Here is a 25,088-nt window from a genome sequence, read left to right as displayed (position 1 = left end):
ACCGCTATCGAGCACCTTCGTCTCCATCCGTGATGCCGTGATAAAGGGTTGGCCGAGGATGACGGAATGTGAAACCTCATCTTGCACGAAGAAATTTTGGTCGATCTCGACATCCCCGATCTTCACCGTCACATCCAGATAAGCCGCAAATAGATCTTCCGTTGCTTTGGTGGCCGCCCGAATCTTCCATCCATGGTTGGTGTTAATAGGCCACTTCCCCTTCCGGTAGAACTCCTTGGACATCAAGTTGATCTCCGATCCGTGATCAATCAATGCTAGCACGGGTTCTTTGATGTTGCCGATTCGGACCGGAGTCTCCGTAGTCGCGCGTGCCCAATGTGGCCTTGTATAGTGGGAGTTTAGGAATTTCGTCCTCCACTTCGGTGTCGTTCATTAAAACGGTGTTCGCATTCACCCTTGGAGCATTTTCCTCCGTACTTTGTCTTTTTCGCTTCACGAGATCTACAAGAAGATCGTGGAACTCCTTCTTTGCTATTCCGAGTAGCTCCCGAAGCGAGAAATCTACCCGGCTATCCAAGATTCTTTCCTCGAACACTCTTTTCAAGTCGGTTTGTTGTTCTATGTCCGAGGCGAGCTTGAATGCCGGAGTCGCCTTTTCTTTTCCCTTACCTCCGGAGTTCCAGCTTTCCGGTATCTTCGATGGCCCGGCCGCATCCTCCGTGCGTCGTCGTTTCTCGTCCACATACACCTTATGCAATTGACACAGGGTGTATACGCTATTCTTGTCGACAGGGCACTCCCATACCGTAGCTTCCCGGACGCCTTCCGCGGTGCTTCGGATCTCGTTGGAGTCGGTTTTCTCGGTGTTTTCTAGAACTTCCGGCCAAAAAGACGTCTTTGCTCTCGATGACTCCCCGACACATATTCCCGCGGTTGTCGCATAGTTGCTTCTTGCCGCCAATTCCTCCTCGAGCACCTTCTTCATGCCGCCTTTCCGGAAGTTCGGTCGGAGTGGCTTCCGAGAGTCCATCGAATGAATCCGGTTTCCCTCGTAGTAGATGAGATCCCGCCGTAGCGCCTCCTTATGCTCGTCGCAATCCCTCCGATCGTGTTCGGCGCTATCGCACCATATGCACCGTCGGTCCGTATACTTGGAGCTTGTGGGGCGGTCATCCGACTTCTTCACCATCGCGATCTTCAGATTCTCCATCTCCTTCAATAGTTGCTCCACCGTAGATGCATCAATCCCCTTCTCGGTTGTAGTCTCTCGAGCCCTCGGTTGATGGTCTTCCAATCCGGTTCTCGGTTTCGGAATCGGTTTCGAAACCCTCTTTTCCTCGTTGGCAAGCCATTGCCCCCTCTTCGTGTATCGCGCGACGATATCCCGCACGCTTTCCCATGTTTCGGTGAGACCACTCTCCGTGGTCGTGTCCTCCAAGAGCACTCCGAGATCTTTCCGGTCCCGGATGTCCACGGCTCGCAAGAACATGATCACCTTGTCCGGTACGAGGATAGCTTGATCTCTCGCGAACAACCTCCCGAACCGGCTTTCGAATGCCGAAAACACATCAACGACCTTCGATCCCTTGTCCGGCGTCTCCACCCAATCTTCGAATCCCCTTCGCGTCGCCTTGGAGGAATCCTCGATAGCGAACGTCCTCTTTAGCTCTACTTCAAACGCCTCCCATGTCGGATTTTGCTGTCGTAGCCCATGGATGCTTGCTTGAAGCCCGTCGGTCGTCACCCGGTTGAAGGACGTCACTTGCAGTCCTTCCGATATTCCGCACCGTAGCATCTCCGCCTTGTAGTCCCGAAGATACCGCGACACGTCTTTCCCGTCGAATTGCCCGTTTCGTTGCACGAGCCGCTCCACTGATGCCGCTATCTCCGACATCGCGCGTTGTTCTTGTAGCATGCGCTCGAACATCATCATCATGTTGCTAGCCTCCGGTTGATTTTCCATCTCCTTGCCACCCAGTCTTCACGTCGGGTTCACCAACTATGTCGTGCCCTTCGGCTCCGGATCGTTGCGTGAGTCGGGTGGGAACCGCCGAGGTTTATGACTAGGAGGAAGAGGAATACAACTTAAGGTTAGTTAGGAATAGTGGAAAGAGAAGTAAGATAGAAATCTCGTGAATCCCACGAGTTTAGTGTAATTAAAACAATATTTAGATTATAAGAGCAATTAGATGGCAAAATTCGTGAATCCCACGAATATATTAGATTGATCAATCCTTGTATATTAATCAACAACCTTATACATATTTCTCTCCTCCTTATATAAAGATGGAAGAGGCTAAGCATGGCTTCATGCTTTTTCACCTAAAGTGTCCATGCACACTAAATGTGCATGTGATGCTTTGTCATTTCCTAAATATAGGGCTCATGCACGCTAGATGTGCATGAGTCACTTTTAATGTCACGTGTAAATAAAATATTCACACTCTAAAGAATACATGATTTTTACCTTTTAATAAAGGTATGTGTAAATAAAGGTCTTATACATATTAAATCTATATTTATAACACTAAAGATAAGTTATTACAATGGTAAAGTTGGGGTTTATCTACGTGGAGGTGCATGGTTCGAATCCTGCCCTATGCACATGATAAATTCTTTTGATATATTATTTATTTATTTATATGTATCTAAAATCGGATATATTATTTTATGGTTTTCACGTAGTGTGTGGAATATACTACGACAGCGTAACTATACAGAGAGAGAGAGAGAGAGAGAGAGAGAGAAAGAGGTTGTTGCCTCTGTTGTAACCGCCGCCTGTAGCGAAGATCTGTGAGCACGAGGTCGTTGCCTCAGTGAACTCACTGTTGTAAATTCTTACATAGTGACAGTTTGCAGCCTGTGGGCTGCTGTGGTTTTTCCCCTAGTTTGGGATTTTCCACGTAAACGTCCTGTGTACCTTTTTTTTCTCTTCTTTGTGTCGCGTCTTATTTCCCGTTTTCTGTGTATCATTCTAAGCTCGGTTGTGGCCGAGCGTTGCACATAAGGAATGTTGAGTTCTCGACAAGTGGTATCAGAGCGAAACGACACAGAAAATGGACGAATCGTTTGGCGGCATGTTTAAGCTCACCGGCTCCAACTATTCAGTGTGGAAGTCGAAGATGAGGGACATGCTCGTGGTTAAAGACCTCTGGCTGCCGGTTCAGTTCGGGGACAAGAGACCGGACAAAATCGACGCTGCGATATGGGAGGTGATGCATATGAAGACAACGGCGTACATACGGTGCTTCATCGACATGAGCCTATACAACAACTTCAATGAAGAGAGCAAGGCTCATGAGCTCTGGGAGAAGATAGGCATAATGTTTCAGAACAAAAATGTTGTCAATCAGGTGTCGGTATTCCGGAAGCTAGTAAGACTCCGGTACCAAGATGGCTCCAACATGGCGCAGCACATGAATGCCTTCCAGGGGCTGATCCACCAGGCAACTTCATTGGAAGTACCTCTCGCCGATGAGGTACTAGCGCTGCTCCTGCTCGGTTCCCTCCCGGATAGCTGGGAGACGTTGGTTGTCACTTTGGGCAACGCTGGGCCGGAAGGAAAGCGGTTATCCCTAGCAAGAGTAAAGTCGAGCTTGCTAGATGAGGAGGCGCGTCGGAAAGATAAGGATACGAGCTCCGACTCCAAAGCACTCCTTACCGAATCGGAACGCGCAAGACATAGAAACCGTAGTCCCCAGAACCGGGAGAAGTCGGGGACACGGTCAAAGTCAAGGGGGAGGCCTACTTGCTTCTATTGCGGCAAGCCGGGACACTTCCAAAAGAACTGTCGGCATTTCCGGAAAGATAAGGAGACCGACGGTACCGATTCGAAGCGGACCCCGGACCGGAACGGTAAAGACCGGAGGGGGCCGGACTGGAAGGGAACGACGGCAATCGCGGCAAGTGAAGAGGAGTTGATGCTCATCACCGAGGAGAGTGAGATAAACCTTTCCGGCGACGACATGACCTGGGTGGTAGACTCCGGAGTGTCGTTCCACCTTACCCCGGACCGGAAATGCTTCTCATCCTACTCAACCGTTGATCACGGCTGTGTCCGGATGGGGAATGAAGGGACATGCCGAATTGTCGGCATAGGAGACGTGTGGTTGTCGACACCAACCGGATGCAAGTTGCTGTTGAAGGATGTACGACACGTTCCGGAGGTTCGATTGAACCTGATATCAGTCGGTCGGCTAGATGATGAGGGCTACACGGGTAGCATCTAGAACGGTGTCATGAAGTTCAGCAAAGCGAGCTTGATTGTGGCTCGGTCCCGGAAGGTCAACACTCTGTACCTAATGAATGCCCGGTTATGTCCGGAGGAAGTGAACGTGGCATCCGACACTGCCGGTGAGCTATGGCACAAGAGGCTGTGTCACATGAGCGAGAAGGGGATGAAGAGGCTTGCAGAAGACAACCTCATTCCAATGAAGAACGTGCACTTGGAGAAGTGCACTGATTGTCTGGCCGGTAAGCAAAACCGGACCTCCTTCCGACCAAGGCCACCGATGAGACGTAATGCACCACTGGAGTTGGTGCATACGGATGTGTGTCAAGTAGACACGAAGTCACATGCCGGAGCGCAGTACTTCGTGACATTCATAGATGACCACAGCCGGAAGCTGTGGGCTACACCGCTGAAGACGAAGGATCAGGTGCTATCCGTCTTCAAAGAGCTCCACGCGAGAGTGGAAAGAGAAACCGGCCGGAAGCTGAAGGCGGTTCGAGCAGATAACGGAGGAGAATACCGGGGGCAGTTCGAGGAGTACTGATGCTCGAAGGGAATCCGGCTCGAATTTACCGTGCCGAAGACGCCGGAACTAAACGGACTGGTCGAGAGGATGAACCGGACCATAATGGGGAGGGTCCGGAGTATGCTAGCGCATGCAAAACTACCCAAGAAGTTTTGGGCTGAGGCACTGTCGACGGCGACATATGTGATAAACAGATCACCCTCAGTACCCTTGGACGGAGACACGCCATAGAGAGTGTGGACCGGTAAGGAAGTATCCTACCGGCATCTGAAGGTATTCGGGTGTCTCGCGTACGTGCATGTAGCTAAGGATCGGAGAGGAAAGTTAGATCCAAAGACCCGGCCATGCATATTCCTCGGTTACGGTGACGATGAGTTCGGCTACTGAGTGTGGGACCCGGTCGACAAGAAGGTATTTTGGAGTTGAGATATTATCTTCATGGAGAACAAGACGCTCGCCGACTGGGAGTCGGAGAAGAAGATAATGAACTCCGAGTCGACCGGTAAGGATCGACTCTACGATGAGCAGTCCCAACCGGCAAGAGACCGGTTAGCACTCGAGGGACCAGACGGTTACGGTGAGGATACCGAACAGGCTGAAGAAGAAGTAGAGGAAGCTGAAACTGGAACCGGCCAAGACCCTGAATCGGATTCGGATGAAGAGCAGATGGATGAGCCGGTCACCGAAGCCCAAAGACGGAGATATCCTCTCAGAGAGAGAAGGCCCCCCCAGAGATTTCCGGATGCAGAGCATGTTCTGCTGACTGATGAGGGGGAGCCCGAAAGCTTCGAAGAAGCGAAGGAAGACACCCACAGCCGAAAATGGTTAAGTGCCATGCAGGATGAGATGGATTCCCTGCATGAGAACCATACGTACGAATTGGTGGAGTTGCCGAAAGGAAAGCAGGCACTCCGAAACAAGTGGGTGTACAAGTTGAAACCGGGAGATACCAGCAACCCCCCGAGATACAAAGCCAGGATCGTGGTGAAGGGGTTCCAGCAGAAGAAGGGCGTGAACTTCGACGAGATATTTGCCCCAGTAGTAAAGATGACCTCCATCCGGACGGTGCTGAGTATAGCAGCAAGCATGGACCTCGAGGTAGAGCAGCTGGACGTGAAGACGGCATTCCTTCACGGTGACCTCGAAGAGGAGATCTACATGCAGCAACTGGAAGGATTCGTGGAGAAAGGGAAGGAGCACCTGGTATGCCGGTTGAAGAAGAGCCTGTACGGACTGAAGCAGGCTCCCCGGCAATGGTACCGGAAGTTTGATTCCTTCATGGCCGATCAAGGGTACCACAAGACACAGGCCGATCACTGTGTGTTTGTGAAGAAGTTCGAAGGAGGCGACTTCCTAATACTCCTTCTGTATGTGGATGACATGTTGATCGTCGGACGTGACCAAGTCAAAATACGGATGCTGAAGAAGGCTCTCAACCGGACCTTCTCAATGAAAGACTTGGGTCCGGCAAGACAGATGTTGGGGATGCACATCATCCGGAACCGGTCAGAGAAGCAATTATGGCTGTCACAGGAGAAGTATGTGACAAAGGTGCTTCACCGGTTCAACATGTCAGAAGCGAAACCGGTCGGATCGACACTTCCGGCAAACTGCAGGCTATCCGGCAAGCAAAGCCCGAAGAAGAAAGCAGAGAAGACGGATATGATGAAGATTCCATATGCCTCTGCCATCGGGAGCTTGATGTACGCAATGGTTTGTACTCGACCGGATATAGGATACGCAGTTGGAGTGGTGAGCCGGTTCATGAGTAATCGCAGCAAGGAGCACTGGAACGCGGTCAAATGGATACTCCGGTATTTGAAGGGCACTTCAAATATGTGTCTCCGATTCGGCTCCGGAAAACCTCAACTGGACGATTTCACCGATTCGGACATGTCGATTGATGTGGATACCAGCCGGTCTACATCCGGGTATGTGATGACATATGCAGGGGGAGCTGTTTCGTGGCAGTCGAGGCTGCAGAAGACAGTTGCATTGTCAACCACAGAGGCGGAGTACATGGCAGTTGTGGAAGCCGGCAAGGAAATATTATGGATGAAGGACTTCATCGGAGAGCTCGGTATCCGACAAGATGAATACCGACTCTATTGCGACAGTCAAAGTGTCATCCACCTTGCTAAGAATGCGGCCTACCATTCCCGGACGAAACATATCCAGCGGAGGTACCACTGGATCCGTGAAAGAGTAGATGACCAGGAGTTCGCGCTGATGAAGATCCACACGGTCGAGAACGGGTCAGATATGCTGACCAAAGTGTTGATACCCGACAAGCTGGATGCATGCCGGAAGAGAATCGGACTGGTAAGACACCCCATGCCGGAGTGAAGGGGGAGTTTGTTGGGAGATAGGTTCCTCCGGATGGGAAGGGAGAAGAACAGTGCCGATGAACAGTGCCGAAACCGTATGAGGACCCGGCTACGGAGAGCCGAATGATACAGACCCGATGAAGACCGGATGAGGAGTACCCGGCTACGGAGAGCCAGATGATACAGACCCGGTGAAGACCGGATGAGGAGTACCCGGCTACGGAGAGCCGGATGGCGCAGACCCGGTATGAACCGGATGAAGAGACATATTTGTAAATATGTTTTCTGAGAGTTCATCGAGGCTATATTTGTAAACAGCCGAAAAGTCATATTAGTATAAATATGACTTAGGGCAAACTTTTAGTAGGTTGTTGTCATTTTCTGTTGTGCACGAGATCAGTGTGCATAACTGTACAGAGAGAGAGAGAGAGAGAGAGAGAAAGAGGTTGTTGCCTCTGTTGTAACCGCCGCCTGTAGCGAAGATCTGTGAGCACGAGGTCGTTGCCTCAGTGAACTCACTGTTGTACATTCTTACATAGTGACAGTTTGCAGCCAGTGGGCTGCCGTGGTTTTTCCCCTAGTTTGGGGTTTTCCACGTAAACCTCCTGTGTACCTTTTTTTTTCTCTTCTTTGTGTCACGTCTTATTTCCCATTTTCTGTGTATCATTCTAAGCTCGGTTGTGGCCGAGCGTTGCACATAAGGAACGTTGAGTTCTCGACACGTATTACACGTTCCGACCATCACGAAGAACCTAGTGTCGGTTGGACAGATTGTAGACCAAGGAATGCATGTGCGGTTTACGCACCTCGGGTGCTTCATCGAGGAAGAGGGCCAAATCATTGCACAAGGGCATAGAGACGGAAGGATGTTCATCCTCGACACCAATGACATCGGCACCGCTTTGTTCGCCAAAGGACAGAAGGTTGAATCAGACATCGTCCTGTGGCACAAGAGGATCAACCGCATCAATTACCAGAGGCTTCAAGACCTACAGACGAAACAAGTTGTTTTCGGTTTGCCGAAGTTCAGTGGCCAGAAGGCCCAAATATGTGAAGCATGCCAGCTAGGGAAGCAACCCCGGCTTCCATTCCCCACCGAACGAAATCGTAGCCATAACAAGCTCAACCTTATTCATTCGGATGTATGGGGACCGGCACAGAACGTTAGTCTTGGCGGGAGTCGGTATTTCGTCTCCTTCATAGACGACTACAGTCGGCACACATGGATCTACCTCATTGAGCGGAAGAGCGAAGTCTTCGAGTGTTTCCGGAACCTGCAAAACCTGGTTAAACGGGAAACGGAGAGGAAGATCAAGTGCCTGCGGTTGGATGGCGAAAAAGAATATTTTTCCAGCCAATTCAACAGTTATCTGTAGCAAATAGGAATTCAGAGAGAGTTTAGTTGCAGATACACACCAGAGCAAAACAGTGTGGCCGAAAGGAAGAACCAGTCGATTGTCGATACGGCAAGGGCAATGCTGGAGGAGAAGAGCATGCCCCATTTCTACTGGGCAGAGGCGGTCCGGACGGCCGTCTACATCCAAAACCGGATCAGTGACAAGGTGTCCGCGCATGAGCTATATTTTGGGCGCAAACCAAATCTGAGACACCTTCGGATATTCGGTAGCATTGCATATGTCATGTGCCGGATGAGAAGCGGAGGAAGTTGGATGCAAAGTTGGAGAAATGCATCCTAATCAATTACTCGCATGAGCAAAAGGGGTATAAGTGTTATAACCCCCAGACAAAGCAGGTCCGAGTTAGTTGGGATGTTCAGTTTGACGAGACGGCAACATGGTATGCCTTACCAGCTCCGACTTCCAACCCCGACCCTATACCGGAGGATGAGGCTAGTGAGCCTGAACCGTTCCAGATAGAAGATGAAGACCTCGGCACTCTAGAAGAGAGTCTGATCTCATTTCGGTTAAATGGACCGAATGAGCGGCTAAGTCAGGATGACCACTCAGATGAGGAACCGGCGAGTAATGGAGACTTTGTTGTGCTCTCCCCGCGCAAGGAACCAAGGAGACGGTTAATGCACAAAGAGAAGGGGAAGAAGAAGATGTCGGAATATGAAACCGGCAACGTTGAGTCAGATCGGGGCGAATCCGACTCCGGAAAGGATGAAAGTGGATCTTCGAGAATGAAGTCCGAACCGGCCAAGAAGGGCCTCAAACCGGGTACCGATAGATTACGCCGGTCTTCCCATCAAAAGAACCCCGTAAAGCGGTACGGGTACAATGAGTACATGGCGCATCACTATGCATACATGACCAAGGTGGCGGAAGTGCGTGAGCCGGAGAGCTACACAGAAGCGGCAAAGGACGCACATTGGCGTGCCGCTATGGAGGAGGAAATGCGGGCACTTGATGCCCACGACACATGGGACCTAGTTGACCCTCCCTGACAATGTAAACCGATCGGATGTAAGTGGGTGTACAAGGTAAAGTACAATGCCGATGGTTCAATACTTTCACACATAGTGCGGAATCCATATGCAATAGAATGCACATGCCCCAACAAACCTGTGGACTTCGGATTGCAACTCACATGTTTCTTTCATGACTTGAATCGCATCGATCTTGGCTGGTGACGGTCTTCGACCCTAGGGCCCACATAGATGTCCAACTACTAGTATCTCTTCTTGTCCGAATGCTGATTTTTCTCTATCATCTCGAATTTGTTGGAGAGGAGGGATTTCACCTTGTTGATGTCGACTAAACTTTCTCCTCCAATGACCAGATCATCCACGTATAGGATGATGACAATCGAGCTTCTAGAGTCATTTCGTACGTAGGGGGAGTTGTCGGATTTCGACATTCGAAAGTCAATTTGATGAAGATAATGCGTAATCTTTGAATGCCAAGCACACGGTGCTTGTTTGAGGCCGTAGAGTGGCTTCTTGAGTCAGCAAACAGCTTTTGGATCAGTACGCGATTCAAAGTCGGGTGGTTGTCCCATGTATACCTCCTCTTCTAATTTGCCTTGAAGAAAGGCGTTCTTTACGTCCATCTGATGGAGGTGCCACCCTTTCGCCACTGCGAGTGCACTTACGGTCCGCACAGTCGTCATCTTTGCCACTTGGGCAAATGTCTCTTTGTAGTCGACTCCATGTGTTTGTGCATATCCTTTCGCTACGAGTCGAGCTTTGTAGCAGTTTATGGAGTCCTCGGCGTTATACTTCACCTTGTAAATCCATCTGCAACCGATCGCCTTCTTGTATGGTGAGTGGGTAATGAGATCCCATGTTTCGTTCTTGCAAAGTGCCTGCATCTCCTTGTTCATTGCCCCGACCCATCGCGGGTCCTTCACGGCTTCGGAAAAGGTTTCTGGCTCCCTTACTGTCGCTACCTTCATCATAAAGGCGTAATGGTACGCCATATAATCGTTGAAGCCAAATCGGCTTACGGGGTTCATTTCACGGGTGGATCGGCAGAGCTTCTCGTTTGCGGATACTAAGGCTTTCTTCGCTCCATTTGTCCGGATGTCAAGGCCTTCAAACTCACTATCAAGGGAGTAAGTCGATTCGTTGCCGTTGAAGTGATCGTCTTCATACTCCGGCATTTTCGCCTTCCCTTTGTCCAGCTTCGGACTTAGCCAAGATGTGCTTTGATCGCTTGGAGGCTCTTGTGGCCCACTAAGCCTTGTCGTAATCGGGCTTTCTTCGAACATGCACGTGAGCCGATCTTCAGCTTCTATCTCTATTTTGACGTATTCCGGGACGAGCGGAATCGGAGTCGAAGTTGTCTCTGGTGCGTACCAAGATGCGGACTCGTCGAAAACGATGTCTCGACTTACTCGAGATTTTCGAGTTGAGGGGTTATAGCACTTGTATCCCTTTTGCTCCAATGAGTATCCTACGAGGATACATTTCTCCGACTTTGGGTCGAGCTTTTGTCGCTTCTCGTTGGGGATGTGCACGTACGCAATGGAGCCGAATATCCGAACATGTGATAGGTCCAGCTTCTTTCCGAAAAAATTCTCGTGCGGAGTAAGTTCATGCACACCCAATGTCAAACACTGATTCAAGAGGTATACGGCCATGTTAGCCGATTCTACCCAGTACAACTTCGGCAGGTGCTTTTCGTTCATCATGGCCTGTGCTACTTTGAGGATGTGCCGATTCTTTCGTTCGGTAACTCCGTTTTGTTGTGGCGTATGTCAACACGAAAACTCTCGCCGAATTCCTTATTTCCGTAGAAAAGCCGAAAATTCGTCGAAGAAGTACTCCTTGCCTCCATCCGACCGAAGACATCATACAAGTCGGCCCGTGGCTTTCTCAACTTCATTCTTAAATTTTTGGAAGTGTTTGAACAGTTCGCTCTTTTGCCGCATGGGGTAGATCCAGGTGTGCCTAGAGAAGTCGTCGATGAAGGCCACGTAGTATTGGCATCTACCGAATGTAACCGTCTGAGCCGGACCCCATGCATCGGAATGAATTACGTCGAGTACGCCTTCATTCACGTTCCGCTCCTTCGGAAATGGGTGCCAATGTTGCTTGCCGAATTGGCAAGCGACACACACACCTTCAATCTCTTTCTCCTTGAATGTTGGTAGCCCGATGAAGACTCCTTTCGATTGCATTGTCTTGAGCTTTTGGAGGTTGATATGGCCAATCCGCTTGTGCCATGACTCTATGTCGGAATTGGCTTTCTTGCCCTTTGCGAACATGGCCAATTTCATCTCGTGCGAGTCGAGAATGAACATTTGGCCCTCTCTTCATCCGCGAATGATGAGTTAGCCCTCTTTTTCGATGAAGCAACCGCCTTGATTAAATCGTACTTGCATCCCTTTCTCAACAATTTGGCCAACGGAGACCAAATTCTTCGTAATGGTTGGTACATGCAAGACATTCTTAATAAAAGTTTGGTTACCTTCTTTGCCGAATGGGACATTGCCGATGTGTCGAATCGGATGCATAGTGTCGTCTCCGGTTTCGACATAGCCAGGTCGTTCCGGCTCTCAAAGTTCTCAGAACCATTCTTGATGAGACGCCATATGGTTTGAGGCACCGGAGTTGACGAACCATACGTCTTCCGGGCCGGAGGCACTAGTTGAAGTAGAAGCCGACATAGAATTTGCCCTATGTCTCATCACGAACATTCCACCACGATCGTCATAGTCGGAGTTGGTCGCGTAATTCGTGAGTTCTCGACTAGTGGAAGCCGATTCACGCATCTTCTTACGGCACTCATCTTCATGGTGACTGATTTTTCCGCAATATCCACATTTGACCGAGTTTTGTCGGCTTGGACCAGAATGGAAGGTCCCCCTTCTTCCAAAGGTTCCTCGATGGCCTCCATCTTGATGCCGAACTTGCGAGTTTTCTTTATAAGTCGGGCCTCGTCCGTCTCGTCCTTGACCAAATGGGCTTCTTCTTGCACGGCCGCGTCCTCTTCCTCTATCCGAGTGTGAGTAAAGCATGTGGCCTTCTGAGGCGTTGCTCCTTGTTCGAACATGGTTTTTTTCGACCAACGACATGGATTAAAGATCAAAGAAGGAGGGCGCATTCTCCCATGCTAATACAGTGCTCCTCATCACATTGAGCCGTGGTGCAAGGCCACCGAGGCATATTTGCACCATCTCATCATCGTCCACATTGACTCTTATCAAGCCGAGCAAGTCGCAAAGCTCCTTGATCTTCAAGGTGTAGCAAGTGATGGAAATATCCCTTTGTTGGATGTTGTTCAACTCTTGGTGGAGTTGAAGCTTTCTCGCGGTTGTGTTGGCGGCGAAAATCTTTCGTAGATTCTCCCACACTTCCTTTGGCGTCTCGGCTTCTCGAATGTACCCGAGCATGTGGTCGTTGAACACATGTCGCCAAGCAATACATCACTCGGCTTGCCGCTTGCTCCCATGTTGCATAATCGGTGTCTTTCAGGTCAGGTCAGTTTTCGTGTGCTCCTTTGATGTAACCCCAATAGCCTTGGCCAACAAGGTATTGGTGCATCTTGTACTCCCAAGATACAAAGTTGTTTTGATCTAGCTTCTCGCTAGAGAGAGCGCTCCCCATTTAAGTATTCATTGTCGATGAAGATTTCTTCCTTCTTTTCTTTTCCTTCTCTCTCGAATACGAGTTATGTAGTCGCACTACAATAGCGATGGACCAGTTCTTCTCGAACGTCAGCGTAGAACACAAGATAAGCGGATGGGCTAGATCAAGCTACCAAACCACTCTAATACCATGTAAAGAATCGGGTATGATTCTTGTATAGCGGAAGATATATGTGTTATGTGTATGTGTGAGAGGAAATAGAGCAAAGAAGAGAAGACACAAGATGGATAGATAGAAGGGAGATAGAATGGAAATAGAATACTCAAGAAGAAGAAGATGTATATTCACAAGGAGAATATGAAATACAAAAATGTAGCATTACAAGGAGTCACAACCATCTTAGTATGAAGTATGAGGAGGGTGCTTTATATATAGTCAGCCTCTCTATTCATTAACTAACTACAACAACCACTCTCTCTTGGGGAATGTGAAGACTCATAGTCATGGGGAATATGTAACTCACTAGTTATGTGATTCTATGACACATAGTTAATGTGTAGAGAGTAGTGGTGTGACTCTTGACCTTTGAGTAATCATAGACTCTCAAAAGGTGTGTTCACACGTTGCACTATTTTGAGCTGGATTCTCAACAGTTCGGTTTGGTTTAGGTTTCAAAAATTTTTAACGGTTCGGTTTGGACACTCTTGAACCGAACCGAACCGTTGCTGATTGTTCTTTATGTAGACAATCCATCTTCGATAGTTAGTTTGGGCTTTGCCAATGCATCTCAATTACGATCTCAATGCCAATTAGGCAGTCCTTGTCCTCCTTGACTACGAACGTTATGACACAGAGCTCTCACTTGACGTGGGCGTATCCTCGATGTTGCTCACCAAGCACCTTTGCTCTAAACTTGATGGCGTGTTGACCATCGTCTTCCCCGTCTTGGTTGATGACCCATCCAATCCCAATTGAACTCATATCTATCACGTCGTAGATGGACATCCCTTCTTTGTACATGACTTTTGTTAAAGTTGGTGCCATCACCAGCATTCCTTTTAACGTCTTCATTGCCTCTTTGTGCTCGTCTTCCCATTTTTTAATTTTTGTCCCTTCTTAAGTAGCTCGTACAAAGGCTCAACTATCTACACATAGTGTGGGGTCCAAATATGGTAGAAGGCAAAGGCACCAAGAAACCGCCTCACTTCTGTCTATGATTTTCATTCTTCCTTCATGTGTATGGTCCCTAAAAGCTTCCTACCATGAGAATCTCTAATTGACCAAATGTTGTTGACTTGTTGCTCGAGAAAGTTGGACGTGCATCATCTAGTGTCTGCATAACCTTGTCATAGTCGGCGATCTAATCTACCACAAAGCGCATGCACCCATCCTCATCCAAAATCTCATTTTTATCCACTTTAGAACACCCCTTGCTCAATGTGCCCTTGTGTAGTGGTTCTCCAAAGATAGTCTTCTTCAGCCTCCAACACGCCAGTTGCCCCCATGTTCACAATCATGGGCTTCGCCCCTTCTAGCTTGATCGAGTGACACTTCATTTTCATCATGTCAATGATGGCATCGTGGAACCTTTTCTTTGCAATCCCTAGGACCTCTCATAGAGTGAACTCTAGGAAGCTATTGAGGATCCTTTCTTCCATTACCCTTTTAAGGTTAGTTGTTCCCTAAATCTTAGAGCAAAGCTTGAAGGTCAGGCCAATCTTCTCCCTTCCATTCTCATTGCGTCTCAGGAACGGAATCGATCCTCCCTTCTTCGAGCATCTCGAATGTTGCATCTTTTTGAGGGCCTAGCTCCCTCATCCCTTCCTATCCTCTTTTCTTCAACTCTAGAGCTTTGTAATTCTAGTAGTTGGCTTCCATTAAGACAATCTTCTCTTCCACTAGATCTCCCCATTCGGTTGCCTTTTGGCTTGGTCTACTTCGACTCCTTTCGAAGCTTCCCCTTTGTGAGGGTGTCGAGGATGGATGGCCAAAAATCAACTTCTTTGTCATCCTGGTCTCTTGCTTCTTTCTTACTCAGATTCCTACTAATGTCGTGTAGTAGATGGCGCTTAGACATGATGCACTTCAACCTCTTCAAATTGGCTTTTTCATACCTCCTTGGCCTTGGTTTAGCCCCAATTGTTGCCTTCTTTCCATCGAATGGACTATATTGCCTACAAAGTAGAGAAAATTTCTCCCTAGAGATTCTTGAAAGTCCTTAAACTCCCTTCTTTGGTTGTCAGGTTTGTTGTGCTACATGCATCTTTGCATGAATGCCAGTTGTCGATCTTGAGGAGGATGCTCACAATCTCCTTGGGAGAAGAACCATAAGATCTTCCGATGCCTCCTTTGGACTATCCCCCTTTCATATTTGGGTTAAACATGGTGCACCACTAAACTTTGCAACTATTCCTCATACCTTATCTTAACTCTAGTTAAGCCATTCAATGGATTGACAAGGGAATCAAGGAGGAAAAAATGAATGTCATAGAAAAGAATGAATTAATGAGGGTTTGTATTTTCTGAGAGGTGATCTTGTGCGTCCACACACCTAGAGAGTTAAAGACATGAAGTTGGCAAGAAGAAAGATTATGTTGGGAGACTCCGAGACAAACAACAACTCTAAAGTATATGATATTCTCAAATATTTGAAGTGATTTGAGCTCAAATATTTAAAGTGATTTTAAACCGTTAAGTCATTAGCTGCGGTTTCGTGGTTCGGTTCAGTTCAAACCAAACCGTTGCTGACTTTTATGTGTCATCTAGGGAGAAATTTTATTTTTAAGGAATAAGATACCTCAATTAGACCAACCAAAGGGCCACCTAGACAATGATGATGCATATTTGAGGATAAACATGTAAGCAAATTTCAATGTCGTCAATGACGCTATGGTGTAGTACCTAGAATAACAAAATCGAGATTTGAAAGGGTGTGAAAACAATGGTGCTATTATTTTAAAATATTAAGTTGTGACAATGGGCAATGTAAAGGTATACTTTTAAGGATATTTTATTTACGTTTCTTGAATATGTGAAAAGATAAAGCCATATCTTTTTTTTTCAGATAAAAAAGGCATATCATTTTAGGATTTATTCAATCATGTCCAATATGTCCCAACCAATACTGGCCCACATGTTAGGTTTGAATATGACCTCAAGCAAATTATAAGCAACCTACTCATCACCACTAAGTTAGTTTACCCACCAATAATTTGCACGTGCAGTTCACTCTATCTTTTAATAGGCTTGTTTGTGTGTGTCATAGCATAAATTGTAAATGCAACGTTATGCATTAGAATGTGATCGCTTGTTTATTCGTAAACATTCTTGAGAATTGTTTCTTATTATGAATTAGCATTTAACCATCTTTGCATGGATTATTATATTATCATGTTATGTAAATGCTTGGCATTGATGTCTAGTCGATTGATTATTATAAGGTTTTGTAACCTATGGACATGTCTACCATGCAATGCCACCATCATCAATGATAGAGCATCTTTCTTTTTTCTTCATCCCAATGCAAACGTCCTGGTGTCAACAACGTCATTTGTCACTTGGATAAGTTAATACCTCTATCATGACGTCAACGAAGGAGCCCGAACAATGTGAAAAGCTTATGAATGGGAAGTGTAAATTTTTCAGGTTGTTGGCTATTCCCCACAAAGTTAGCATTAGCCAAGAAAGTTCCCCGATACCCCCCCTCCCCTACTAGACACGCAAAGTGTCTCTGGTTATTTCCTCATCCAGGGTTTCAATCAAACGAAAGGGTGGGGGGAACCATGTTGAGGTTCATATATATTGTTGAGTCATGCGCCACGTATATGGTTGATATCATTATGGAATCCACTTCAAACAACTGGCCATAGCAAAACACACACACACACATATACGCACCTAGAGAGAGTTTTGCAAGACCTCGGATATTTGACCGACACTCTTTGAACGGTCAAGGGGGGGGGTGATGTGGCCCAATTCTCAACCATGTATGTATGTATGTCTCTTTGAACCCTCTCTTTCCCAAAGTCCCCCCCGCCCCCTTCTCTTCTATGTTCATATATCTGATCTTTACTCTACACCATATCCTAAAAACACTTTCCCAACACGCACACACATAGGGTGATCTTTAGGAGTAACATCTACCTTGAAGAAATATAGGAAACCCTAAATCAGAGAGAGAGAGAGGGAGAGGTGTTCCACATACATACAGCTTATGGCCGATCATAGGAGGCAAGGAGGCAACCATCATCCTCATAGCAATGACAATAATACTACCAGGTCGATCGGTGGGCTACCCCATTTGTCCGGCATAGCCCGGAGACCAGATCATGAACCAAAACCAGAAGACAGGCCTGGCCAATTGAATAAGTTCGAACGCCCGGCTCCTCTTCCTCTTCCGCCCAATCCGGCGCGCCGGAATGCAACTAACAAATCGACACCTACTTCAGCCCGAAAGATCATAAGCACCATGGCCACTCCTAATAAATTTGAGGCCCCCGCCACGGCCACCACGGCTACCAAATCTACGATGGTCGAGGAAATTGACCCCGATGACACCATCCCCATCCGGCTCCTCGGCCACGGGAGCAGCGGCAAGGTCTACAAGGTCCAGCACAAGCGAACTGGAAAGCTCTACGCCCTCAAGATCATCCAAGAGAAGCAAGAAGCCGCGGTTTGCAAGCAAATCCTCACCGAGGTCGAGATCCTACGCCGCGCCAACAATCCGTACATCGTCCAATGCTATGGGGCCTACGAGAAAGGCGGGGAGATCTCGTTCGTCCTTGAGTACATGGACGGCGGCTCTCTAGGAAGCTTGCTCGAATCGAAGACGAAGATCTCGGAGCGCTACTTAGCCGAGGTTGCTAAGAAAGTGCTGAAGGGGCTAGATTACCTCCACCGGAACCGGATCGTGCACCGCGACATCAAGCCGTCTAACATATTGTTGGGCCGGAACCAAGAGGTGAAAATCGCTGACTTTGGCGTGAGCACAGTGCTCGCCAATACGCTCGCCGCGTGCAATACGTTTGTCGGCACATGCGCGTACATGAGCCCAGAGCGATTCGACCCCGATAGCCATGGGGGAAACTACAACGGGTATGCGGCCGACATTTGGGCCCTAGGGTTGAGCCTCCTCGAGTGCGCGCTCGGACGTTTCCCGTACCTCTCACCCGGACAAAATGGCGACTGGCCGACCCTTATGTTTGCCATATGTTACAGCTCGCCCCCCACTCCCCCGGCCGATGCGTCCCCCGAGTTCCAAGATTTCATCGTGCAATGCCTCCAGAAAGACCCGGCTGTACGACCCCGGGCATACACACTCTTAACACATCGGTTCATCACAAAATTCGAAGGTAAGTTTCGTGCAAACCCAACCCCCTCCTAAAACTCTCTTTTTCACACACACACACACATAATTCAATAATGTATTGGAACCATGTAATGCTAGCTGAGTTCTACATGGAAGGATTCTCACATGTGATTTAACATATCTCATCCTGTTTTGTTGTTCTCCGTCTCCAGATCCCATTGCACCAGTTGTGGCACGTCCCGTTGTCACGAATGCTCCTAAGAAGACACGACAACCGACCGGAGGACACTTCTGGGGATCGTTTTCACGAGCCATGGGATCCATATTTACTTAATTGTTAAAAGTTTTCCTTGGGGGGGGGCGGGGCCTTCAGAAATGATGCTCTCATACAAAATTCTCGGGTGAGGCAAGAACCATATATGTTTGGAGTCACCTCTGATGCATTTTGTACAACTATGAGTTTAAAGTGATGAGAAGGCGAGAAAAATATCATGTATAATACTAGTTTTTCCTCAGTCGAAAGGCCTACTCTTTTAGATATGGCTCATTTTCACTTCATCTTTATGCCAATGTGTCAATTTGAAACATTTGTTAATGGAAAAGATGGAACAACGACATCATCATCATCGAAAATATGGCTTTGTAAATACACAACATATGATGACAATCCACAAAATGATTGTAGATATTCATTTGTGTTGCGCACTTAAAAGAACAATTTATTTATTTATTTATTTTTGGGGTGGAGAGTGGTTCTAGTCAATTTTATAAACAATAACTTGGGTTGATCTCCCCCAACGATTGCAATACAAGCTCATCAAGCTTTGTGTGCTATGGCATTTTGACTTAACATTGTTGTTTGTAAATAGTCTCTAACTTTGTTGGATCATGTTGCTTATGGCAATTTTTCTGAATTGCTTCAAATGTCAAGCAAATTCTTGGTGAGGTCGACAAAGGCTGGTGAAAACTGAATAAAATTTATATCTAATATTTACTATATTCTTATCGCATCATGCTTTGCCCTCGCTCTCTCTCTACAGATTAACATGTACTGGAATCTATTGTGCTCAAAAAATTGCTGGAAATTTACGCATCTCTCTTTGTGCATTAACCACTTATGTTGTGCGCATTAGAATTTCTATGCATTCTCTGAAGATTTGAGTGAGTAATTCTCATCAATGTACATTGAATGCTAACATATTATATTTATTCCTTTAAGGACAGCCTTTAATTATCCTATCAAAATCCAAAATTGTTACATGTTAACAATGGGCATCAATGTGTGACTATAACATCTAGTAAAATAATGGTCAATTATATTTCATGAACATTGACAAATATAAGCTACATATATTTTTCGAGATCTATCAGATACGATAAAAACATCAATAATAAACATCATGAGTATTGTATTTCCCAATGTTGAAAAGAGAAAGAAATCAAGTAGAAAAGGAGGCCACCTCAACTATGGTAAGTTGTAACATGCGTTCAGAGTTTGATTCCACTTTCAGAATGTTAAGTGGAAAGATGTAACAATTCTCTTTGTTTTTTGTCTTTACTCTATGTATATGTTTGTCGCTCTATTCCTCAATACATGTGCCATGCTTTATATACAACTTGTTTTATATATATATTAATTTAAAGGATAGAACAAACGGCTCTTGTGAAAATAGACTGGGTCATTTGTTGTAAGCATAACTAAGGCACTAAGATCCACATCTACATATCAATTTGACAAAGTATTGGTAGCCCTTTCCCTTCAATAAAAACTTGTGTTATATAGGTTGACTAAACCTATGTTTGTATAAAGAAAACGATGTCTATAATACAACATGACATGGCTTGTCCTTATATAATCATAAAGAAACTATTTTGGTCCCTTCCAATAGTGGATAATGAAATATCTTGTCCCTTTTTCTTATAAGGAAAGTCTCCAAATTTCCCTCCATTTTCTCTATATTTCCCGAAGTAGTAAGTGCCACATGTATTTCAACGTTCTTGTTATTAGTGCAAATGCCCTTGCTTGTTGGAAGCATGTGTGAGACCTCTTATTGAGTGTCCTTATGCACAATGCTATAGTAGTAACTAACATCAAGGCTTAGCATGATCTTACTATTTGTAATGCAATATACATAATTTGTTATATAAATCTTACATTCCACCCAATGGACACGTTACAAAAATCAAATTTGTGATCCATAACTCTGAGAGGGGAAAGTCACATATATATGTACCTTCTGTGGACTGATTTGGTTCTTTGCCATGCAATCTCAAATGAAGTGATTAGTTGGTTATTTACTTTTTTCGTTTATATGCTTCATTTTCACTTGAAAGACCATTTTTATTGTTGGTCACACTTCACCAATCATTGTGGACATTGGAGAATTTGACGTTTTGCTCACATGTATGTTGATAGGATTGAAAGCAACAATATTTAAATGCTTCATCGATTGTAGCTTATTGTTCTTTTCTCATGCAAATGACTATGCACTCAAGCCTGGAGCTCCCTCACATTACTCTTCCTGTGAATTGGAGCCCATAGCCCTACATTGATTTCCTTCTATTTGCGCATTTGGCATAATCGAAGTTTGAATATGACTATTTCACCCATTCTAAGGGAGGGATATTGGTATGTTGTTCCACCCAAGTACTGCAAGGTGGTGGTTTCTAACACCTCCTAACACTTCTTCCTTGGGTTTTAACATGAATTTGGATAATGACTCCTGTATCATATGCAATGTTGGGTAGGGTTCTTACAATGGCATAAATAAAACATTTGATGATATCGGGTATGGAAACACTTAGCACTTGTTCCTAGGAAAGTTCGAGTTTAGTTTACATAAATAAAACGCATGATGATAGAAGAGTATGGGAACACTTCCTAGGAAATGAAGTATAATGTGAGGCTTTGGTCCATCTGTGCAAATATTCTAGAGAAACTTTGGGATATATTTCCCTAAAATATGCTTCATTTCACCCAAATCCTTCATGTCAAAACTTTAGCTCTTGTTTAGTTTACAACCTGAATGTCATTGTTAAACTTTCCTATGATCAACATTTCATCCACATTTACGATGAGGAGGATTAGCTATCATCAAAATACCATTTTCCATATGGATAGGAATTCTTGTTTGTAGAGGAGTCTTTCTAAAATTCATGATAGAATCAACATTTTGGTATCACAAAAGATGTGTTTGTTTCAAGCGATAATGGCTTTTCTTTAGCCTACATACCATTCCGTCTTTGCTAATTTGTTAGAATCCGTTGGGTGCTCTATATACACTTCCAACTTAAAGTTAATAGGGAGAAAGGAAGTTTTCACATCTTCTCTAATATCATATCCACTTCGTTTGAATTTCAATATGATCAAAAGGGATCATTTCATCAAATTTGTCTTCATGTAGTCACACCTTCTACTTTGATATATGGTCACACCTCGTACTTTGGAATTGGGCTTCAAATTCGAACTTCCACCTTTATATCCACAAGTACATTTTAAAGCTCTCTTGTTGTGTAGAAAAGGTAGTAGTTCCCAAGTCTACTTCTTGAGATATAAGCACAACGACAGGATAGGAAAATATGCAATCAAAATGATTGAGAAACTTATGATCATGAAAATTAAGTGTTTATATAGCAAGAATATTGTTAGACATAGCCAACACCCACAAATTGTAAGTTTATACCCACATGTATTCTTAGAGTTTACATTTTGTGATAGCACCCCAAAATGAGTAGCACCTATTGTGCAACCGAGCGATATGCATCAATGAGGTGTCAATGTGAGAAATCGTAGATAAGTTGGATAGAATGTATTTAGGAAAATGGGATTGACTAGTTAAGTTGACTAAAAGAATATTTATTGCTGGCAAGCATAGATTGACATATTTGCATTCGTCGGGTTTCCCATTCGAATGCAAACGAATACGAATACGAATGGGTAGTCAAGTATTCGTTTAACCCCCCCCCCCCAAAAAAAAAACTTTAAAAAAAAAAAATCCTAGGATAAAAAGAAAGGAACTTAACAATAAATAGGAAATAAAAGAGGGACTTTGGGGACTCAACACTACTAAATTTTTATAATAAATGTATAACTTATAAGTATTCATTTTATTTTTAATAAATAAATAGAATGAAATAAAGGCTCATTAATTTCTCACTTTTTATTTTCTCAAAATTTATGGATTTTTTTATCTTGGCATTAAAAATAGTACTTCAAACTAATCATATGTTCAAAGTTCATACTAATTAGTAATCATATTTGTATAATAAATATAAAAATATTCGTTTTTAAAAAATTAATTAATTAAAATAAGTTTCATAAACTCTCTTGACATTATAATCTATTAATGAATAATTGTTTTTTTTTTGTGAAATACATTTATTTAAATAAATAAATAAATTTTTTATATTGATTTTACAAAACGAATGGTTTTTTAATATTCTTGGGCCCATTTTGCATTCTCGAATATGGAGAATATAACGAATATCACGCATGTGTCAATCTATGCTGGCAAGTTAAAATGTATTTAGTCTTGAAGTGTGTGCTATTGGCTTTAAAATAAGTACTATCTAACACTAACTAGTATCTAGTGAACTACATCATATAAAAATGACAAATCGGTTGATAAAAGAAATATCCCCATGACTATCAACTAGCTTACACATTTTATGTGACAATAAGACCAAATATAACCATATCCAATCTAAAGCTCTAACATATGCATATGAAGGAGAACTACAATTGTGAGCTACTCCCATACGTAGCGGAAATTTTGTATTGACATATATACATAATTGTGAGTGTGACTCTATGCCTATCTAGTTGATTCTCAATATTTCTAACATGTTTCACAATTGAGAGGTTGATCTAGATTAAGACTATACCTATAGTCATTGTCTAACACAATAGAGAGATAGATAGAGAGTAATAATGACCTTGTACATGAATGTTGCACTACTTCATTGCATATTTCCTTGCCTCCATAGTCCGACGGAAAGCTAGATGGTACCAACTATACTCTATGTGTTAGGCTAAAAGTCCCACTCTACCCATTTCTGTCCTAGTGAGAACATGTCCACACAATTAGGGGCTAGGGCTAAGTTACCCCAACTATATATGTGAGAGACTATGTAAGGTGTTCGATGGTTAATGTAAGATAGTTCTCTTTGAGCTTAAATGTTTCTCTCTCTCTCTCTCTCTCTCTCTCTCTCTCTAATTGTTTGTTTCATCTTCTTGAATCTTGTCACAGTGCACATCTCTTTCTTGCTTGCTTCTAATGTTATTTGCTAGGCACACAGACAGGTCCTCAATCACATTTTGCAACATCAACCTCCATATTCAACATTTGGTATCAGAGCGACTTGCAGTCCAGCAACAACAACAACATAAATCTGAGGAGAAGAATCGAATAAAGGAAAAACGAGGTAAAAAAACCTCTCACTTCCCACAGAAAATGGCTTCAGCATCCGACACAAATGAGGAAATACGGAAGTTTGACAGCTGCAAACATTTTGCTCTATGGAAGGAGATGATGCAGGATGTTCTCATCATCCGGTGACAAGTTGAAGCAATAAGGCATAACACCAAGCCGGCTTCAATGACTATAGAAGAATGGTGATCCATGAACAAGATAGCCAGGTAAACCATTTGGATGCACCTGAACGAGAACGTCTACTTCAACATAGCCAAAGAGACATCGACATTTTCCTTGTGGAAGAAGTTACAGGATGTATATGAGAAGAAATCCTCCTCGTCAAAATTCATATTGATAAGACAACTCTTCGATATGAAGATGAGAGAATCAGATTTGGAAACTTCCCACATCAACAACTTTAGTCAGGTGTTGTGTGAACTCTCCTATCAAGGGATTAACTTCAAAGAAGAAGTTAAGGCTCTTGCCCTCCTTTCAAGCTTGTCGGCGAGCTGTGAAGTCTTCTGTACAACGTTCACCAACAACTATCTAACTCTCAATTTGGACGAAACAATCAAACAAATCTTGTCGAAAGACATCTGACGACAATCAATGGGTCTTACCATTGACGATTTAGTAGAAGCCCACCACTTGATTAAGCTAGCCAAAAGAGTTGGCTGAAACACTAGTCGGCTAAAGAGGAGGGACGATCGACAGTGGTCGAAGTCAAGAAATAGTCGGTTGAACACCTTCTACACATATTGCAAAAAGGTTGGCCACAATGTTTTCAACTATTGGTTGATAAAAAGAAGGAGAACGGTCGGCGATTCGATTGGACACAAGGACAATCTGACTCGAATCGTTCTCCTACAGGCAACTAAGTCAATGTTGCCGAATCCCGGTCGCGAGAAGTCCTCTCCCTAGAAGACTCGTCGACCGGAGAAATCTATATAGTGCGCAAGACGCGTGAACGTGGTTGCTAGATTCCGGCACCACATTTCATGTGACCCCCGACATCAAATGGTTTCCGGACTATTCAGCTAGAGCCGGCAGCACAATACCACTAGGCAACAAGTAGGAGTGCATAATTGCAGGCATCAAAGAAGTCCCAATTCAATTGCCAAACGACAATTCGATAATCTTGCACCAAGTTCGGGATGTTGGCGTGGCGTGGCTCGCCCAATAGCATAGTGTTGCATAGACAAAAGATAATGTGAAAGTGAGGAAGGAACCACAATCTGGGATTTTGGACGAAAGAGATGAAAAGAATAAACATGTAGTAAACAAAGATAAACAAGATTTGATGTAAAATGATATTCAAGGGAATGT

The 25,088-nt window shown here is 44.8% G+C and overlaps 1 protein-coding gene across 1 annotated transcript; it reads left to right on the top strand.

Moving 5' to 3' along the window:
- The first annotated feature begins 17,102 nt into the window (after positions 1–17,102).
- Positions 17,103–19,086, top strand: LOC147854705 (mitogen-activated protein kinase kinase 9-like). The gene is made up of 2 exons (XM_087331588.1): positions 17,103–18,391; positions 18,561–19,086. The coding sequence occupies exons 1-2, from the start codon at positions 17,254–17,256 to the stop codon at positions 18,680–18,682; spliced, it is 1,260 nt and encodes a 419-aa protein (XP_087187714.1). The 5' UTR covers positions 17,103–17,253; the 3' UTR covers positions 18,683–19,086.
- Positions 19,087–25,088: the final 6,002 nt, after the last annotated feature.

The sequence above is a fragment of the Azolla caroliniana genome, unplaced genomic scaffold (assembly GCF_043228905.1).
Source record: "Azolla caroliniana isolate FFs.n. ecotype wild unplaced genomic scaffold, voAzoCaro1.0.p SCAF_15, whole genome shotgun sequence".
Lineage (NCBI taxonomy): Eukaryota > Viridiplantae > Streptophyta > Polypodiopsida > Salviniales > Salviniaceae > Azolla > Azolla caroliniana.
This window is presented reverse-complemented; position numbering and strand designations above follow the sequence as displayed.

Coding starts and splice junctions, on each gene's coding strand:
- LOC147854705 (XM_087331588.1), top strand. CDS start 17,254: ATGGCCGATCATAGGAGGCAAGGAGGCAACCATCATCCTCATAGCAAT. Junction 18,392..18,560: donor GTTCATCACAAAATTCGAAG/GTAAGTTTCGTG, acceptor CTCCGTCTCCAG/ATCCCATTGCACCAGTTGTG.